This window comes from Sminthopsis crassicaudata, chromosome 2 (genome assembly GCF_048593235.1).
Source record: "Sminthopsis crassicaudata isolate SCR6 chromosome 2, ASM4859323v1, whole genome shotgun sequence".
Taxonomy (NCBI): Eukaryota; Metazoa; Chordata; class Mammalia; order Dasyuromorphia; family Dasyuridae; genus Sminthopsis; species Sminthopsis crassicaudata.
The window spans coordinates 441579895-441598846 of record NC_133618.1 but is presented as its reverse complement, the minus strand read 5'-3'; the positions used below and the strand labels follow the sequence as shown (position 1 = coordinate 441598846).

General features: G+C 37.7%; 1 protein-coding gene across 2 annotated transcripts in view; it reads right to left on the bottom strand.

Annotated features, from left to right (window-relative positions):
- The window catches only part of SGK2 (serum/glucocorticoid regulated kinase 2), a 50801-nt gene extending 34905 nt beyond the window's left edge, over positions 1-15896 (bottom strand). Inside the window, exons 1-4 of one of the 2 annotated variants that reach the window (XM_074292612.1) lie at positions 15560-15896; positions 14579-14639; positions 7970-8019; positions 5235-5292 (exon numbers count right to left, since the gene is read on the bottom strand). In XM_074292612.1, coding sequence (XP_074148713.1) covers positions 5235-5292; positions 7970-8019; positions 14579-14608 — 138 coding nt within the window. In that variant the 5' untranslated portion in view covers positions 14609-14639; positions 15560-15896. Of the gene's footprint in view, positions 1-5234; positions 5293-7969; positions 8020-14578; positions 14812-15559 lie in introns of those variants that run through there. The other variant, XM_074292613.1, reaches the window with a different exon arrangement.
- Positions 15897-18952: the final 3056 nt, after the last annotated feature.

The following is an 18952-nucleotide window of genomic DNA, read 5'->3' as shown; positions in this document are numbered from 1 at the left end:
CTTACAGCCAGAGACAGAAAGCTAAGGTCTGTGGAAATCTCCCAGGGAGGTAAAAGCTCACATGCCAAGACAATTTTTCAACTGGAGTTTGTAATCGAGTCACTCCTAGCATGCTCCCAGACTTGAGTATAGAGCCAACACATCTCATAGGTCATTACTCGGTATCCTGGAGAAAGAAATGGTAAACCCTCCTGTATCTTTGCCAAGAAAACCTCTGTTGGACACAAAGAGATGGACACAACTGAAATGACTGGTATTGAGAAAGAGATGTGGGAAGTACAGATGTTGGCTAATAAGAATCAAGATGGTCGAGAATTTCAGGCACAGGTTTCCTTAAGCTCTTCAACCACAGCATGTCTAATCATTAAAATGTACTCTGTCCCTGGGCACCTAGGGCATACTCTGCACCCAATGTGTGTTAAAGTTATTTGATGACTAGCTCACTGTTCTCTTCTGTCACATGAAAGCAACATTCAAGCTACTCAAGCTAGTGTCTGACACAACAATTTGGGAATCAGATGAATTTATCAATTTTCAAGAAAGAAATCAGGGTCAATGAAGGAAAGAGAGAGAAAGAGACAGAGACAGAGAAGAGTGAGAAAGAGAAAAAAGAGAGAGATGCTTTTTGTCACAGAATAGAGGTTTCTAAACTCAGAAATGAAAATGAGGGGGCATAGAATCTACAAAAATGAGAAGATGGTATTCTTACTCTTTTTTATGTAAGTTACTATAGTCTGATGAAACCTTGGATCCCTAATAAGAATACAGTTTGCCATGAAAAAAAATAGAAATATATTTAGAAGAACTGCACATGTTTAAACTATATTGGATTTCTCTAGAAGAGAGTAGTAGGGGGATGGAGGGAGAAAGATTTGGAACACAAGGTTTTGCAAGGATGAATGTTGAAAACTATCTTGGATGTATTTTGAAAATAAAAACATATTATTTTTAAAAAGAACACTGCTTGGATTTTTAAATTCATAATTGAAGGAAATGCTAAATTTCAATTTAAAATTAGTAAAAACAAAATTAAAGATGCAATTTGTTCCATCCAAGGTCACTGATTGATTGAAATCTCTCCATGGACCCAGGATTCCTGCTCTAATAGATCACCTAGAAAGGATCAGAGTTAAGTACATGTTGACAGAATACTTCTCTGAATCAAGTATAATGTAGGCAGGAGGTCAAAGAGCCAACAGATCCTCTCTTTATCCTACTCAACCTTCTCCTCTGTTTTATGTGTAGATAAAGTTATGAGACTGTAAAAAAAAAAAAAAAAGACCCAATTCCAAGGTGGAAGAGATGCATTGGAAATTCAAAAGTCTGAATAACTCAAGGCAATTGCTGGACAATAATGGAAAGGGCTCTGAAATCAGCATCAAGAGGACTAGAGTTCAAATCCTAACTCTTCCCCTCTTTGAATTTCTTCTTTGCAAAATGAAGGTGAGAACAAAGGGCTATAAAACTGCATATTCTGTGATCCAACAATACCACCACTAGGTCTATATCTCAAAGAGATTTTAAAAAAAAAGAGGAGAAGGATCTATTTGTACAAAACTATTTATAGCAATTCTTTGGGGGGAAGCAAAGAATTGGAAATTGAGGGGTTGCTCATGAATTGGAATAGCTGAACAAGTTGGGGTATATAATTATAATAGAATGTTACTGTGCTATAAGAAATGATAAGTAGACTAATTTCAAAAAAACCTGGAAAGACTTATATGAATGGATACAAAGTGAAGTGAGCAGAACCAAGAAAGCATTATGCACAATAACAGCAATGCTATAGGAGGATCAACTGTGAATGACTTAGCCATTTTCCATAATACAATGATCCAAGACAATCAAAGGACACATGATGAAAAATGTGATCCATCTCCAGATAAAGAACTGATGGATTCTGAATGCAGTTCGAAGCATACTGTTTTTCACTTTCTGTATTTGTGTGTGTGTGTGTGGTTTTCTGTTGGGTCTGTCATCTTTCACATGACTAATATGGTAATATGTTTTGCATGACTGAATATTTATAACCTGTGTCAAATTGCTTAATGTTTCAGGAGTGGGAGGGGGACGAGATAGGGAGAAAGAAAATTTGGAACTCAAAATTTTAGAAATGAATGTTAAAAATTGTCTTTATATGTAACTGGGGAGAAAACTTTAAAAATTATTTTTTATGAGGAAGCTGGACTAGATGATTTCTAATTAATGTCTCTTCCAGTTCAGAATACTTCACTACCTGAAGTGGTATTATCTTATATGGAGAACTTCTCATATTACCACAAGAGTAAAACATAAAAAAACAGGAAGCACACCAATGTTCTTTTTGTTATGACTACATCAAAAATACCAGGCACAATGGCTAACCAATGTTTAAATTTTATCAAACTCTTGTTTAAGGGATTCTCTTTAAAAAGAAAATAATATCTAATTATGAGGCAGAGGACTCAGTAGCACCATAGGAGGCTTTCAGTGAGCTTATTCAGCATATTCTTTTGCCTTTTTAACGTTGATAATACAAAGGTCCTTCCTTGGTTAAGTGAGCCAGTCATCAAGTGTGAAAGAGTGTTCTTATCAGAGCTGGCCAGAGGTTATTAATCTTGGGAAAGGAAATATATAAAGGTTAACTTGAAGTTTTGTTGCTTCAGTTTTTCTTTCCTTGAAAGTTGAAAAGTTCAACAAGCTTATAAACTGGGGGGAATACCTCAAATTATCCCTCATATATACCCTCATTTACCCTTTAAGGCTTCTGTCCCCTCCATGAAGTCACCCTAAACTATTCTATAGGTTTGTCTCCTCTAAACTCCTGCAATAATTATGATTGTCTGAAGGCAAATACTCTACTCATGATGTAAGTAAAGACATCAGTGATATGTATATCCATTTTGTAAATCTTGACATAAACTAAAGGGGAAAATTAACAGACTCAATGATAGTATCCCCTAAAATACTAACAAGATGGGCTGATTCTAAGAAAGATTTACAATGGATACATATAAAGACTAATGCTTAGGTTAAGAAAAATCAACATCACAAGCTGAAGAAGATGGAGAGGGCACAGCTGGCCACCAATGTGTCTGAAGAAGTTTAGGGTGGGATGAGGTAGAAAAAGAGCAGCTCAGCATCTTGAAGCTAGTCGACGTCATTCATAGAAAATTTAAGCCTCCAGGATTAAGGATTGCATTCTGTGGTCAGATCATACTTTGAGTATGGTTTAATTCCAGTTATTTTAAGGAAAGACATTGAAATGTTGGAAAGCATCAATATGAAGGAAACCAGGATAGTGTAGTTCCTCAACTTGATGCCATATTAGAATTGTTTGAAAGAAATAATGATGTTTGCAATAGAGCTGACTTAGTGAGGGACATGATAGCTGTCTTCAAATTATCTCAAGGGCTCCCAAATGGAAGATTAGACTGCTTAGCTGTTTCTGCTTAGCTCCATGGAACAGAGCTAGAAACAGTGGGAAAAGAGACCCAGTCAACAAGTATTCTTAAGCACTCACTATGTGTAAACACTTTGCTAAACAGTAGGAATACAAATATAAGTAAAAAGAATAACTGTTCCTAATAGGACAAAGGAAAATAAAAAATAATGAAGGGAATGTGGGAAATGAGACATTTCCCTCTTGGTAGGGTTGTGAACTGATTCAACTATTCTGTAAAGCAATTTGAAACTATGCCTAAAAGGTTATAAAACCAGGCACCACTTTTGACCTAACAATACCACTACTAAGTCTGTATCCCAAAAGAGATTTTTTAAAAATGGGGGCAAATAGGTGACACAGTGGATAGAGTACCAGCCCTGAAGTCAGGAGGGCCCGAGTTCAAATCTGATCTCAGAGATTTACCACTTCCTAGCTGTGTGACCCTGGGCAAGTCACAACTCAATTGCCTCAGCAAAAAAGGAAAAAGAAAAAAAAGGTATCTATATGTACAAAAATATTTATAGAAGCTCTTTTCTGGGGGCAAAGAACTAAAAACTGAGGGAATGCCCATCAATTGGGGAATGGTGGAACAAATTACAGGATGTGATTATGATGGAATACTATTGTGCTATAAGAAATGATGAGCAGAATGCTCTCAGAAAAACATGGGAAGACATATAAACTGATGTAAAGTGAAAGGTATTGTGTACAAAGTAACAGCAATATTGTAAGATGATCAGATGTAAAAGATTTAGCTATTCTCAGCAATACAAAAATCCAAGACAACTTTAAAGGATTTATGATGGAAAATGCTATCCATACCCAGAGAAAGAACTGATGGTGTCAATACAGATTGAAGCATACTTTTTACATTCTTTATTTTTCTTGAGTTTTTTTTGGAGGGGTCTATGTTTTCTTTTTTAACATGACTCTAATGGAAATGTTTTACATGACTATCCATTTATAACCTATATGGAATTGCTTCTTTTCTTAATGCTGGGGGGTGGAAGGGCAGGGAGGAGAGAAGGAAAAGAATTTGGAACTCAATTTAAAAAAAATATTGCTAAAAATTGTTTTCAAATGTAACTAGGGGCAAATTTTAAAAAAAGAATAACTTCCTGCCCAGGGATGCTCTCCCTCTAATGGGAGAAGATTACACATAACAGAAAGCTGAAAAGAGAGGAGTAGGGGTAGAGAGCAAGGAAAATAATGGTGGAGAAGTCTAGAGAATCAGGAATAGATACATAGGCAAATTTAGGTTTGGTATAAGAAGAAATTTCCCCCAAAATCAGATCTAGCCCAAATCTAAATTAATGACTAATTTTTGATTAGGAGAGATTATTTAACTTGTCTCTCAGAGTATGGGATAGCTAGGTGACATAGTGGATAGAATACCAGGCCTAGATAGAGTGACAGATCTGGATCTTTCTTATTTCAAATCTAGCCTCAGATATTTATTAGTTGGGTGAGTCATTTAACCCCATTTGCCTCAGTTTCCTCATGAGCTGGAAAAGGAAATGACAAAGCACTCCTATACCTTTGCCAAAAAAAAAAAAAATCAACCCATATAAGGTTACAGAGAAACGGACAACTAAAACAACTTAACAACAACAATCTCAGGGTGTTTCGAGCATGACTAGTTTGTCTGGCATGGAGCCTACTGTAGTCCCTTGCCATGTAGATAAGGGTAGACTCCCTTAACTGCCTGCATCTTTAAAATGTGTGAACCTGAAAAGGGTTATACTTAGTACAGTGAGACCTCAGAGAAGAATACTTAGCAATCAGGAAAAGAAATTCAAATACCACTTACTTTTCCATAGCTCCCTTTTCCAATGACTTTCAGGAAGTCAAAGTCTGTTGGCCTGGCACTGTTGGAAGAGAAGAACATATTACTGATAAATCTCTTGTTCTAGCTTCTAGCATGTGGGGAAGCTACCCAGATCTTCCCAATAGAAGAATAATTCCAATCACTAAGGAGGAAACTCTCTGGCCACATTTTAGCTCAAATTATATATTCCTGGAGTATGATCTGGACCCAAAGCAAGCAGACTTTTCCATTACTTGATGTATGTTACATTATGGAGGGAGCAATAGAAGGGAAAGGAAAGGAAAGAAGGAATGGGAGGCAGAGGGGTTGAGCAGAAAGAGTTCTGACCCTCAAACAGAAGGACCTGGGTTTAAATACTAACTTGAATATTTACTAACTATGTAATATTGAATGGGCAAGTCACCCACTATACTTGAGTTTATTTATTCATAAAATGAGTGTGTGGTTTGTACTAGACAACTCTGGGTTCTCTTCTTTTTCAGATCTCTGAATCTTGATCAAATGAATTATTAAAATCCTGAAGTAAAAAGGCCAGTATTTTAGCATTTGATATGAGTAGGAAAACAGAAAGGCATCTCTGACCAAAAACAACAAAAATGAAAAGAAAGGGGGGAAAAATTGAGAAATACAACTTGGATACAGAAAAAAAAATAGTATCACAACAAACAATGAAAATGGGAAGAAAAAAACGGAGAACAATATAGTTCTTTGTCAGGAATTGAGGACAATTCTTCACTACATATTATTAACTCACCTTCCTAAAATAAAGCATCTCATTCATTCAACAAATACCTGATTCACCAACCACTGTTAAGGGAAGTTGAAAGAGACAGAAAAGACTCAATCTCAGTGCTCATCCATAAGGTCCAGATTGGACCTTAAATTAAACTGTCCTATGATACTCAGTTCCTTTCAACTTAATGAATTTAGAAAGGGCATGTACAAAAATAACTGCAATGCAGGATATACGTGTTAAAAGACAGAAGGGTACAGAGATATGAATACAGATGAGGAAGAAAAGTTTACTTCCCTCTAAGGCATTAGAAAAGATTTCCTGGAGGAGACTTCATACAAACTGAACCTTAAAAGATAAGATTTCAAGGCAGAGATGGGAAGAAAAGAAAACAGAGGCAAATATGCAAAGGCAGGAAAGTATCAGACATGTTTGTTGGGGAACAGCCAATTATCCACTTTATCTAGAGCACTAAGGTTAGGGGAGGATAAAGTCAAAAAAGTAGATTGGAAATGCTGGGTTCTGGAGATACCTGAATATCATTGGTCTTTGTTCACTAGATCGATGGTTTCCAAAGTAGAAGCTATGTCATTACCCCCAGGGGATTTGAAACCAACCAATCAGAGAGTGGGAAAATTGGGTCACATCCCATAGCCAATCTTGGCATTGTCTTTAACAAACTACACCTCTCATCGACCAACTTTCTAATACTCTACTATGCCCTCGTTCATGTTGGTCTTTCATTTCTGGCACTGACCTCTCAGTCTAGTTATAATCTAATTCTGCAAATCAAGCAGCTAGTAGTGTAAGCAAATTCACTGCCCCATCTATGGTTCCCCCATTTCTCCATCTTCCATCTCATCCTAAGGACCAGGCTCTGCTTCAGATAAACAGCCAGTGAGAAAGAGTGCTGCTTCTGAAACTTTTCCATTTTTTTGGAGGGATGATTGGGTTGCTACTTCCCTCTTCCTTCCTACTACCCCTTTTCTAAACTTCCCTATTATTCACCACTCACCAGCTTCAGTGCTGCATTCAACTTCTCAACCTCCTTCACGCTCTATATCCATATATATAGTATATTCACTCTATATTTCAGTAGCCAAATCTTATGTCTATTTCCATAACATCTCTCCCCTTTTCTTTATACACATGGCTATCACTGTAGCTCAGGTCCTCATCACTTCTTACCCAGATTATTGCAATAGCCCAGTCATTCTCCCTGACTCTCTCCTCTCAAACACTGGCTCTGGGAGATTTTCCTAAAGTATAGATCAAACCAAAGTCTGGTGGCTTTCAATTAACTTGTTCAATCAATTAGCTGTATTTGACTCTTCCTGATTCCATTTGGGATTATCAGGGCAAGATATTGCAGTGATTTGCCATTTCCTTCTCCAGTTTATTTTACAGATGAAGAAACTGAGACAAACGGGGTTAAGTGACTTGACTAGAGTCACAAAGCTAGTATTTTCTGAGGGCAGATTTGAACTCAGATGCTCCTGACTATAGGGCCAATAGTACCCACTGTGGCACTGTGGTACTAGGCTCCTTCCTATTAACTATCAAGTAATATTTGACTAAAAATCAAATATTACTTCATCTTCAATTTATACTTTTACTAATCTATTTTATATAAGTTTATATACATCATTATTATAGTAGTAGTAGTATATTATACAATTTGAAAATAAGTAAATCTAAAGGAAGCAGATATATATATAGATAGATAGATAGATAGATAGATAGATAGATAGATAGATATACTCAATAGCCTGAATTTACATAAAAGTTTGAAAACCACAGCACAAGTTGCCAAGTGAAGAATTTTGAGCAGGGGAAGTATGTGCCTTAGGAAGACTAAAGTCTGATGGTTGCTAGAGGGAGACTAGAAGCAGAGAACAACAAAATCCATTGATCAACAAATATATTTTCTCCCTTCTAGAGGTCTTCCAGGAAGCCCTCAGTTTCTTCATCTTTAAGAACTTACTTTGGATTTGCTGATGGTCCTAAGTTGATATTTCCATTGGGTGTTGAGGTCTAAAAAAAATTTTAACAAAGTTAAGTTATTTAAAACCACTTTTATTTCTTGAGTATTTTCTTTCTCAAAAGCCACAAACAAATCTATAAAGATTAATTTATTCTTTCAGCTGTGAAGTAGAAAAAGATCAATTACTGTCTTCATTCAAAAATGAAGAAAAAAAATTTTTTTTTTCCAATTTACTTAAAGAACAGTTGCAGAACAGGAAGTTCTAAAATCTCAGGATTCCAGAATCCAGCTATCTGTCCATTCATTCAAGTTCGTAGATCACAATTTGAAAGCCAAATATTAAAAACTCTTTATAGCCTATGCTTTAAGAGAAAATGAAAAAATTATAGAAGTGGCAAATCCAGGAGGATCTAGGGATAGTTCTGCCTAGTGGCACGATCGTTGTTTTTATATATTTTGTATATGAATCAAGATTGTAAAATTAGTTCCCTCCTCCCCCATCCTAATAGTCTGAAGCTCTTGAGAGAGTTAATATCTACTCTATTTACTTTTTCTGTTCCCTCCCAAGTTTGTACGATGAGGCTGGCACTTGCCCCTCCATACAGCTTTACTGTCAAGAGGTAGAGGAGTAATGGGAAAAATTTCCAACACATGTCATTGCATAACTTCCCACTAGGAACAAGGGATATAGAAAAAGTCCAAGTATTATGTAATTTTTTAGAGTGGGTAGATGGGAGTGCTGCTTTTGTGCTATTGTACAGCTAACATGTATTTTGTCTATTCTTTATTATAATCGTAGTAGTTTTATGCTATGTATGTACCATAACTAACCTATGCCTATGAGAAACATGTAAAATAATGTATTTACAGCAATTCTTACAAGTTTATAATGAATTTTTCTATCTTGTTTTATAACATTTTAAAAGAATTTTTTTCCTAATTGAGAAAAGGATACAAAATGCAAAACTCACAAGTTTGATAATTGAAAATTGCCAATTGTTTTGTAGTACTTTATTATGTTAAGAGTGTTGTCTTTCTTGGGCTTTTAGTTAGCTGTTAAATGAATACATTAGACACATTTGGGTTCTAGTTGGGATTTTATATAGCTTGCATTTTAATTCCTTGGTTCTTTGCTGTTTCTATTAGCCCATAACATAAAAAAAGAAAAAGAAAAAAAAAGTCCAGCTGTTTATATCAGTAAGTGACAATTTCTTCCTTTCTCTCATTTTATAAATATCTGATGCTAGGGATTATGAAAGAACTAAAGATGACCAAGATGCAGGCCCTAACCTCAAATGTCCTCATCTGTAAAGTGAGCAGATTGGAATCGATGGCCTCTGAAACACTATCATCCTATGATATTCTATCATTTAGTTTGAAAGGAGGTTAGATAGAAAAGGAGAGAAATTCCTAGAGGCAGACCCCAAGTTTCAATTTCTTAACACTGGCCAGTAATACATTTTCTAGATGATGAATAAATGAATGGCTAAAGCATTTATTAAGTACTTACAATGGGCAAGTGTTGGGGGGACAAACAGAAAGCTATTCTAATGGAGGAAGATAGACCTCATAGAAAATTTCAGCAGCAAGATGAAAGTGGTTTTAGACTGAATTGATGAAATAGTCAGAAATGCTGCTTCTTTAAGAATTTTTAAATGTCATTTCCACTTAAATGCAATTCCTACTGATAAAAATCTGACAGAATCTGATGATGTCACATTTGGGGTCTCCTATGTTTCTGTTTCCTTACCATAGCATGGAAACTATGAACTTTTTTCTTTTTAAAATATTTTAAATCTATATTTAAATATGATTGGTTTCTTTCATAAGCTCATAAATTTTTGCATTTTAAAACATGATTCTGAAGAGTCTGTAGGTGTCATCAGAAGGGAGATAAAAGGTTGAGAACTCCTGCTCGAGACTTTCTATTCACAAATCATAGCAAATTCAATTCAACATGTGGAACAGAAGTTTTCTATCTTCTTCCCAGATTCCTTGAATCCCAATTATAAAGATCTAGGATAACAAATGATAATAGGAATGCCCTCATCCTTGAAGAATAAGTTCTTGTTGGACAAGAAGGAAGTAAAGAAAGGAGAGGAGGTCACCCATTCCTTATCAAGTTAATTAGAGAGCTGAAATTAGAACTGAGATGGCTACTGGATAGAATGAAGAGAATTAAGTCAAAAAGAGCTGGGTTCAAATCTGGCCTCAGATACTTGCTAGCTGTGTGACATTATTTATCTCAGTTTCCTCATCTTTAAAAATGACTTGGAGAAGGAAATAGCAAACCATTCCAATATCTTTACCAAGAAAATCTCAAATAGGGTCATAGAGAGTTGGACCATCGAAAACAACCAAACAACAATAAATCCTAACTCCAAATTCAGTACTTTCCCATGTAACTACCACCCCCATTCAATAATCTTTAGTTTATTACGTATACTTCCAGAATCAAATTGTTATGCCACAGTTCTCTTTTAGTGTCCTGACTCAGTTTCCCCAATTGTTCTGTCTCAGTTTATAATTGTTCTGCTCAATCCTGCAAAAGTGCCCCTTCCTCTTTATCAGAATATTTGATAAGGATAAAAGATCTTATGTTTTAGAATATCAGAATGCCTCTCCCCATCCCAGATATATCAGATACCACCTTATTAAGATGCTTCTCCCCATCTCTGGGGTTCCTCCCCCCATTATGTCATCCCATCTCCAGTGGCCCACCCCACCCTGTCAGAGACCCGTTCCTGCTCTCAGCACCCTGATTCAGCCCCTGCCTCAGTCTACCCCCTGAGTCTGAGTCGGTGTATATACGTCATTGAGAACTCACATTGTTTGCTGGATCCTGGAGACAATAGTCTCATTCGGCTCTGGGACCAAACCATGGATCCATTTGGTTCCAGTAAATCTCTCCCTTTTAAATAAATTATTAAATACTCTCTAATTTTTGTCTTGCCTCAGTTTCTCTGGCATTACAAAATACAATATCTTTTAAAGCCCTTCAGAACTCAGCCCTTTTCTACCTTTCTTATTCTCCTCTGAGGACTTTCTGATCCAGAAGCAGATTGTTCATCATCCAAGATACTTTATCTCCTGACTTACATTTTCACTGGCTATCCTTCATCCCTGGAATGCTTTCCTCCTCAATACTTTCTGACTTCCCAATTTCCTTCAGAACCAGCTAAAATCCCAGATTCTACAAGAATCTTTTTCCATACACCCTAAATGCTAATGCTTCCCTCAGAGATTATCTACATCTTGAATCTATCCAGTTTGAACATAATAATAGGCTAGGATTTTATAGCACTTTTTTTTTTTTTTTTTTTTAACATTTTCTAGCTCCACTAGAATCAGGAACACCTAAATTAAAATCCAGCCTTAAGATGGTAACCTTGGACAAGCCCTCAATCCACTGGAGAAAAAAATAGCAAACCAATCCAATGGCAAACTCCTCTAGTACCCTTCCCAAGGTCCCATGGAGAATGAGGTCCACAAGATAACAAAAAGTAGGAAACAACTCAACAACAGCAATAACAAAAGACTTATCAAGCACTTTACAGGTATTTCAATTTATATTCATAATTACTCTGAGAGGTAAGTGCTATTATTATCCCTGTTTTACAGATAAGGAAACTAAGGTAGACAGAGATTAAGTGATTTACTTGCCTAGCCACACAGCCAGTATGTATGTATCTAAGTGTGTGTATGTGTGTGTGTATTACACATATATGCATATATATGTACATATATAATAATTTTTTGCATTGTCATCTTTCTTACTAGATTCTAAACTCTTTGAGTTCCGGGGCTGTTTTTGCCCTTCCTTGTGTCCCTTAGGGCACAGTGCCTGGCTAAAAGTAGGTACTTAATGAAAGCTTCTTGACTTGAGTCATTTCACTGTAATAATTATTACTATTTATACAGTGCTTTAAGGTCTGGAAATATCTCATTTTAACCTCACAACAATCCTGAAAGGTATGTGCTAAGATTATTTCTATTTTTTTCCCCCCTGAGGCTGGGGTTAAGTGACTTGCCCAGGGTCCCACAGCTAGGAAGTGTTAAGTGTCTGAGGTCAGATTTGAACTCAGATCCTCCTGAATTCAGGACTGGTGCTCTATCCACTGCGCCACCTAGCTGCCCCTGATCATCTCTATTTTATTGGGAAGTTCAAAGACTCGCCTATGGTCTCACAGCCAGTAAATATCTAAAAGATAATCCAAACTCTTCCTGACTAGCATTTAGTGGTCTAGAGCTGTATTCAACTATTACTCTCCTTTTGTAATGTAAAAAAAGCCCATATTTGCTATGAGTCTTGTTTTTCTTTCTTTTTTTAATGGGTTAGAAAGAAAAGAGGAAAAAATACAGGTTTTTTCTAATTGAAAATTTTTTTTGATATTTTTAATTCCCTTTAAGACTCAGAGGAACTAAAAAAAAAGAATTAGAATATTTTATACATTGAAATTAATTTACTACATAAGTTACTAAATAAACATAGTTTGAATTGATTTTTTTTGTGTTAAAGACTGTAACAAATAATTTAATAAATAACTAAACCTAAAGGGCCTATTTATTTGGCTTCATTATCTTACAGTGTCCCAATTAATTTGTTCTTGCTCAGCATATCTTCTTGGAAGGATATTGCTTCCACCCCTGCACCACACGTAAGACTTATACAGAGATATCTCCATTCAATGCATTAGACCTGGCAGACTAGCCAGAAAGGTTATAAAGAAAGTGATACATGAACCATTTCCTGTCTAGAAAAGAAAGGTTTATCAAAAGGAAAAAGTCTATTAAAAAACACAGACGTGCTCAGAACAAATAATAACATGATCCTAAATAAAGCCCTTTAAGTCTTTAGAGGAGGCTGATGAAAGAGAGAACCCTTTTACTCACTCTCTCCTAATAGAAATAGAGACACTTTTTATATAATCTGAGCCAATTCCAGATAGTTTAAAATTTCTTCAGGCCATAGATTGGAAAGTTTAGAAGAAATCTCAGAAGATAGTCTTTTAATTCAACTTTTAATTCAAGAAGGAATTCCATTTGCAATATCCCTATTCTATTACCTGTAATGCATACTAATTAAAGTCTAATTTTCAGTTATAAAATATTACTTACATTCAATCCAAACCATTTTTCATGCAAAATAGGACTCTCAGAAGTTGCAAAGCAGGTGCTGACCAACATTGGTAGAGGACATTTCCTCACCTGAGAGATCCAGTTTCTACCCACAATATGAGCAAGGCCAGACATCTTAATCATAACAAGAATAAAAACATCCACCATTCCCAGCCCCTTCCAACCTATCCTTCCAGATTTATCTTTTCTATTACTACTACATAGTTCACACCTTTACCTCAGATAAAATCACAGAACCATTATAAACTCATAGATTTAGAGCTGGAAGGAACATTAAAGCTCATTTGCTTTGGCCTTTACTTTGCAGATGAAACTAAGACCTGTAAAAGTGAATATAAGTGACAGAACCAGGATTGAACCCAGGTCTCTTGACAACCTCCACAGCTCTGGCCTTAAGAACAAGAGTAGGCAAGAAGGGTATCTCACTATTGCATTTAAGTAAACTAAATTCCCAACACTTCAGCCTTTTCCTTTTCCAGAGAGCTGCTCCTTTGGCAAAAATGACCCCAACTCCATCTCTCTGGATAGTTTCCTGGTATATCTCTTCCCCCCACCCCCTTCTGCCTTCTCTTATTATTGTCTCCTCCTTTAGACTGTAAGCTCTTTGAGAGTTGTGACTATTTTTTTTTTTTTTTTTTTTTTTTTACTAATTGTATTCCAGAGTTTAGCACAGTACTTGGCACACAGGAGATGCTTAGTAAATGTTTATTAGATTTATTGGATTGGATTCCTCCTCTCCAAAGCAAAACCAGTTTTAACTCACCTGGATTTCCAAAAGAATTCATTGTAAAACAGCAAATTTCTCATTCTACAGATAGGGTGCAAGGCCCCCTCCTCAATTTCTTCAATTTGTTCTTTTTTTTCCACACCAAAATCATCATCCAGTTTCAGAACTCCACTTGCCCCTTCTCTTTTCTCCTTTCCCCTTTACCTGCCTCAGACCAGGGAACTTTCAGTAACAAGCTTCTCCACACTTTGGTATAGGCAGCAGGTCACAGATCCACAGAATTTGAGAGTCGAAAAGGATACTGGAAATTATCAAACTCAATATTCCAGAAAGGGAAACTGAGGCCCAGAGAGAGAGAAAACCTTGCCTCTGTCACACTGAGTTGGTGACAGAGCCTGGATAAAAATCTGAGTTTCCTAACTATTAGTATAAATCTACTAAAAGCAGTCCAGAGTCTGGAGTTCCACCCTCAACCCTCTCCCCCATTTTTAACAGAAGTAGAAATAGAAGGACTCTTCCCAAAGTTCACTTACTATAAGAAGAGAATAAGATTGCATTATCTAAAAAAATCTTTTTTTTTTTAAACAAAAATTTTTTTTACTGCCTTTGAGAACAGATTTGGAAATAAATAAAAATACATTCATGTAGCTATCTTCCCAGCAACCCCAAAGGGTCTAGGCCTTGAATTTCAGGGCCCTAAAATGTGATGGTATTATACAGGGGCCATACCAACTTCAGCTTACCTGGAGGCTAGTACTTGCAGAAGGATCCATTGTAAAATAGCAAATATGTCAGCACTGCCAACTAGAAAAGATAGAGAAAAGAGGCTGGTATTAAAACCCTCTCCCTGCCTTTCCTTTCCCCTCTTCTTTTTCATTCTTTCCCTCCTCCCCCTTCTCAGAACACTTAAATAATCAAAGGAGAGCTCCCAGGTATAGTAAATGTCCACACTTCAATGTTCAAGCTGCAAAGCCCAGCCTCTTGCATCCCTAAGGGCCACGTAAATTCCTCTCTAGCCCACTGGCTAATACCCTTTGCCCTTTCTGGGGCTTGGAGCCAATAATGTCCGATAGGGTTCAATGCTCCATCCATTAGGCCCCTTACCTGGGCAGGCTAAAGTCATTCCCTTTCATCCTCACCATTGGAGCTTTCCTGGGCCTCCTACAATCCCGTCCTCAAAAGCACAGAAATGGGGGTGGGAATGGAGAAATTCACAGGAATGTGAACTTCATGACAAGGAATCAGTGAACCAAAAGCCCTTGGTTTTCTTAGGGGCTTGCAGGGGAATGGGGAGGGGGGAGGGAGGGAAGGTCAGGATTTCTGCTCTGGTCCTTTTATTTATCCAATCTCTCTCCATACCAAAGCCATCATCTAGTCTCAGAACTGACACCCTCCGCTTTTCCTTTTTCTGTACACCTGCCCCAGGCCAGAGAACTTTCAGTCACAAGCACCTCCACACTTTGGTACAGGTAGTGAGCCACAGATCCACAGAACTTTAGATTAGGAAGTGACCCTAAGCAATATCAAGCTAATTCTTCAGAAGGGAAAACTGAAGCCTGCCAAAGATCAGACTGTGTTAGTGACAGGACCTGGACTAAAATCTGAATTTCCTGACTCAAGTCTGCTAAAAGCAGCTCAGAGCATAGGGTCCCACCCTCAAGCCCCCACTCCCAAGACCGCTTCCCATTGGCCATCATCATAAACAAAGAGTGAGACAGCAGTACCTCAAAATCTGTAGAATCCTCTGTTTGCCCTCCTCCAGTCCCTTTGGTCTGTAAATTCTGCAGAGCCAAGCAGTTGTCGGGAGCTGACAAACAGAAGAAACCTATTGTGTGCGTACCTACATTTTCCCCAATAATTTAGCATTAAAAATTAATGGAAAATGATGAGCAAATCAGCTTTCGGCCAGTCTCCGAGGAAAGATCGGTCCCCAGATTACAACGGAAGCCAGTGTGGGAACCTGTGAGCCGGAGCAGTGATTTAAGGAGTTTCTCTTTTGTGTAATAAACAGCCAGCAGAGGCCCCAGGAGTGACCAGCTGGGCCACAGCTCGCTCACCTTTGCCTCCTTTCCCCAGCTGTTACAACACACCCATCGCCAACCCACTTGCCCCACCAGGGCGGACCTGCCGCTGGAAGTTCAGTAATCACAGGGTTGGGGGAGGCAAGGCAGGGAGGAAGGAAGAAGTCTTTCTGCCTTCTCAGGGAGAGCCCAAGCACCCTGACTCTCATTTTCCACACAGGCTTTGGCCCCAAGAGAAGACTACTATTGCTCCCAGGCTCCCAGATGTACAGACAATAGCTGTGAGAAATCCAAGCTATGAAGGAGAAATCGAGTCACAGTATCTCCGAGTGGGAGAGGGATTGTAGCTGCCAATCCAACTTTACCATGGGTGCATAAGCAGCCAATGATCGAGCTGGGTTTTAAAACTGGATCTGCTAGTGCCAAATCCAGCATGTTCTGCATATTATATCATATAAAGACAGAGCTGAAAGAGACCTTTGAAAGACAGAATGTCAGAGCTTTTGTTGGTGGTGATTATTCAGTTGTTTTCAGTTGTAACTAATTCTTTGTGATCCCATTTGGGATTATTTTAGCACACCTATTAGAGGGTTTGCCTTTCCGTTCTCCAGCTCATTTTATAGATAAGGAAACTAAGATAAACAGAATTAAGTGACTTGCCCAGGGCCTGAGTAAATGTCTGAGGCCAGTTATGAATTTAGGAAGATGAGTTTTCCTAATTCTAGACCTGATGGTATAGATCCACTGCACCACCCAGAAGAGACATGATATAGAATGTTGGAAGGCCTTAGAACACAGAATGTTAAGAGTTAGAGAAATTTGAAATATAAAAAATAGAATGCTGGAGCTATACCTTCAGCATTCACCTAGTCAAACCTTTTCATTTTACAGAGGAGAAAACTGAGGCAAAGAAAAAAGATAGGGCATATCCAGCATTATATAACAACTAGCAGTAAGCTACACAATTTCCCACAAGATTATACTATGTCTACTATGGTCCTAGTCTGTCCTTAACAACTATATATACACACACACACAACTTTGTAGTAATCTAAGAGAAAAGAAAGACCAAAGAAAGAGCAAAAATACCCTTTGAATAAAAGTAAGGGAATTAAAATCTGTCCCCTGGACTTTCAGCCCTGACCTCCTCTTCTTTCCCCTCCCCCTTCTCAAACTTAGTGCCAAGGCTGTACATTACGTTAAGTTTTATTTATGCCTTCTCTTTCAGTCCCCAGTTCTCTTGTCAGCATTAGTCAGAGAAAAATCGGCATGTTATATTTGCCTACTCAGTGAAAGTAAATACAGAAATAAGAAAGGAATGTGGCAGATTTATGGCCTCAAACTCCAGATCCTAAATTACTGACTGTAAGTGGGACTGAGCACCTTTCCCCTTGGACTCAAGCCCTTTCAGGGGGTGGGACCAGAGTTCAGGCAGCATCAGGGATCAGATCAAGAGCCTGGGCCCAAGGACAGTCAATAAAAGGTGTTTCTGTATGGTGCTAAACATCATCAGTGGGATTGGCCAGTGGGAAGGCAGAACCTGAACTTCCAATTTAGGCAACAGTCTGCAGGAGCTAGGGAAGGAGCTGTGAATGTCTTTCCTTTCTCCATTTGCCCCTCCCCATCAGCAAAAGAACTGATCAAGATGCTTTCCTGGAACCAGCAGGTCAGAAATACTGACAGAGCTGGCCTGTCAGCTTTCCCAGGGACCAGTTGGACACTGACCTGACTTAGGACCTCCAGACCCACTCCTTCTGGAGCTGACCCTGAGGCATTTTCCTAGGCACTTCATTTTGTAGGTGGCTTGAAATTCTCCGAATTTTCAGAAATATATCTTAGAGATTCTGGTCATTAGGGATAAGCATAAGACCCTCCATTTCTAAAGCTCAGATTCTGACCAGAGACGAAAACAGTGTTGAGCACAAAAGTAAACCAAGCCAAAGCAAAAAACCCTGTGAATTCCCCTACTCTAAAGAGTCAGTGTCCTTCCAATTTTTTTTTTGTCCATTGTAGAAAACTACAATGTAAACTTTTGGGGAGCAGAGAGAGTTTCATTCTTGTATTGCATCCCCAGTGCCTTAAACACTTCTCTGCAGAGAATAGGTCCTTAAATATTTGTTGAAATGAAAAAAGCAAATATTTATAAGACACCGAATCTGTGCTTCCCACTATGCTAGCAAACCCTTCCCCCACAATACAAACCAAAACCAAAACCAAAACCAAAACCTTAGATAAGATAGAGTTCTGGCCTTAATGAAATTTACAGTTTGCAAAGGGAGGAACATACCAACATAGAAATCGTCATAATATAATATACACAATAAGCACATTAAAGAGGAACAAAATAAAATGCTATGTGAAGTCTGAGGGAGACAGTATCTAATATAGTAGTACTATTGTACTATTTAAGGGGTTTATCATGAGACTTAAAAAAGATAATTAAATATGTAACAAATAAGTATACATGTAACACACTCTGAAATGCTATATAAATATAATTTATTATGACTATTACTAGTGACAGGAAATCAGGGAAGGCTTCTTGAAAGAGATGGCATTTGGGCTGGACTTTAAAGGAGGGCTAAGATTTCCAAGAGAGAAGGGAGGAACAGCTCATTTCAGGATTGGGGAACAGTGTCTGAGCAAGGGTACAGCAGAAGTGGAAGAGCACATTACTATATGTTTGGGTAGGGGAGAGGCTATAGAGAGTTGTCCAGTGCAGCTGGAGCACAGAATACACGAAGGGTATAATAAGAGATAAGGCTAGACATGTGGGATTGTGTCAAAATGTAGAGAACCATGAGAAACGTAGAGAACAAAGGAATGAATAAGAACTTTACCCAGGAAGCAATAAGTAACCCCTGCTGATTTCTAAGGACTTAATCCAAATCTATGGTTTTTTTTTAAAAAAGATTATTCTGGAAACATTATGAGGAGGGATGGATTGGCAACTATAGGTAGGAAATAACAGTTTTTACTAAAGTAATATCACATCACTTTAAAAATGGAGGAAATGGTAAAGAAACATATTGTGAGGGTAGAATCTGGACACTTTTTCTCCCTTGCTTTACCTGACTTATCTCTTAGCTCTTCCCA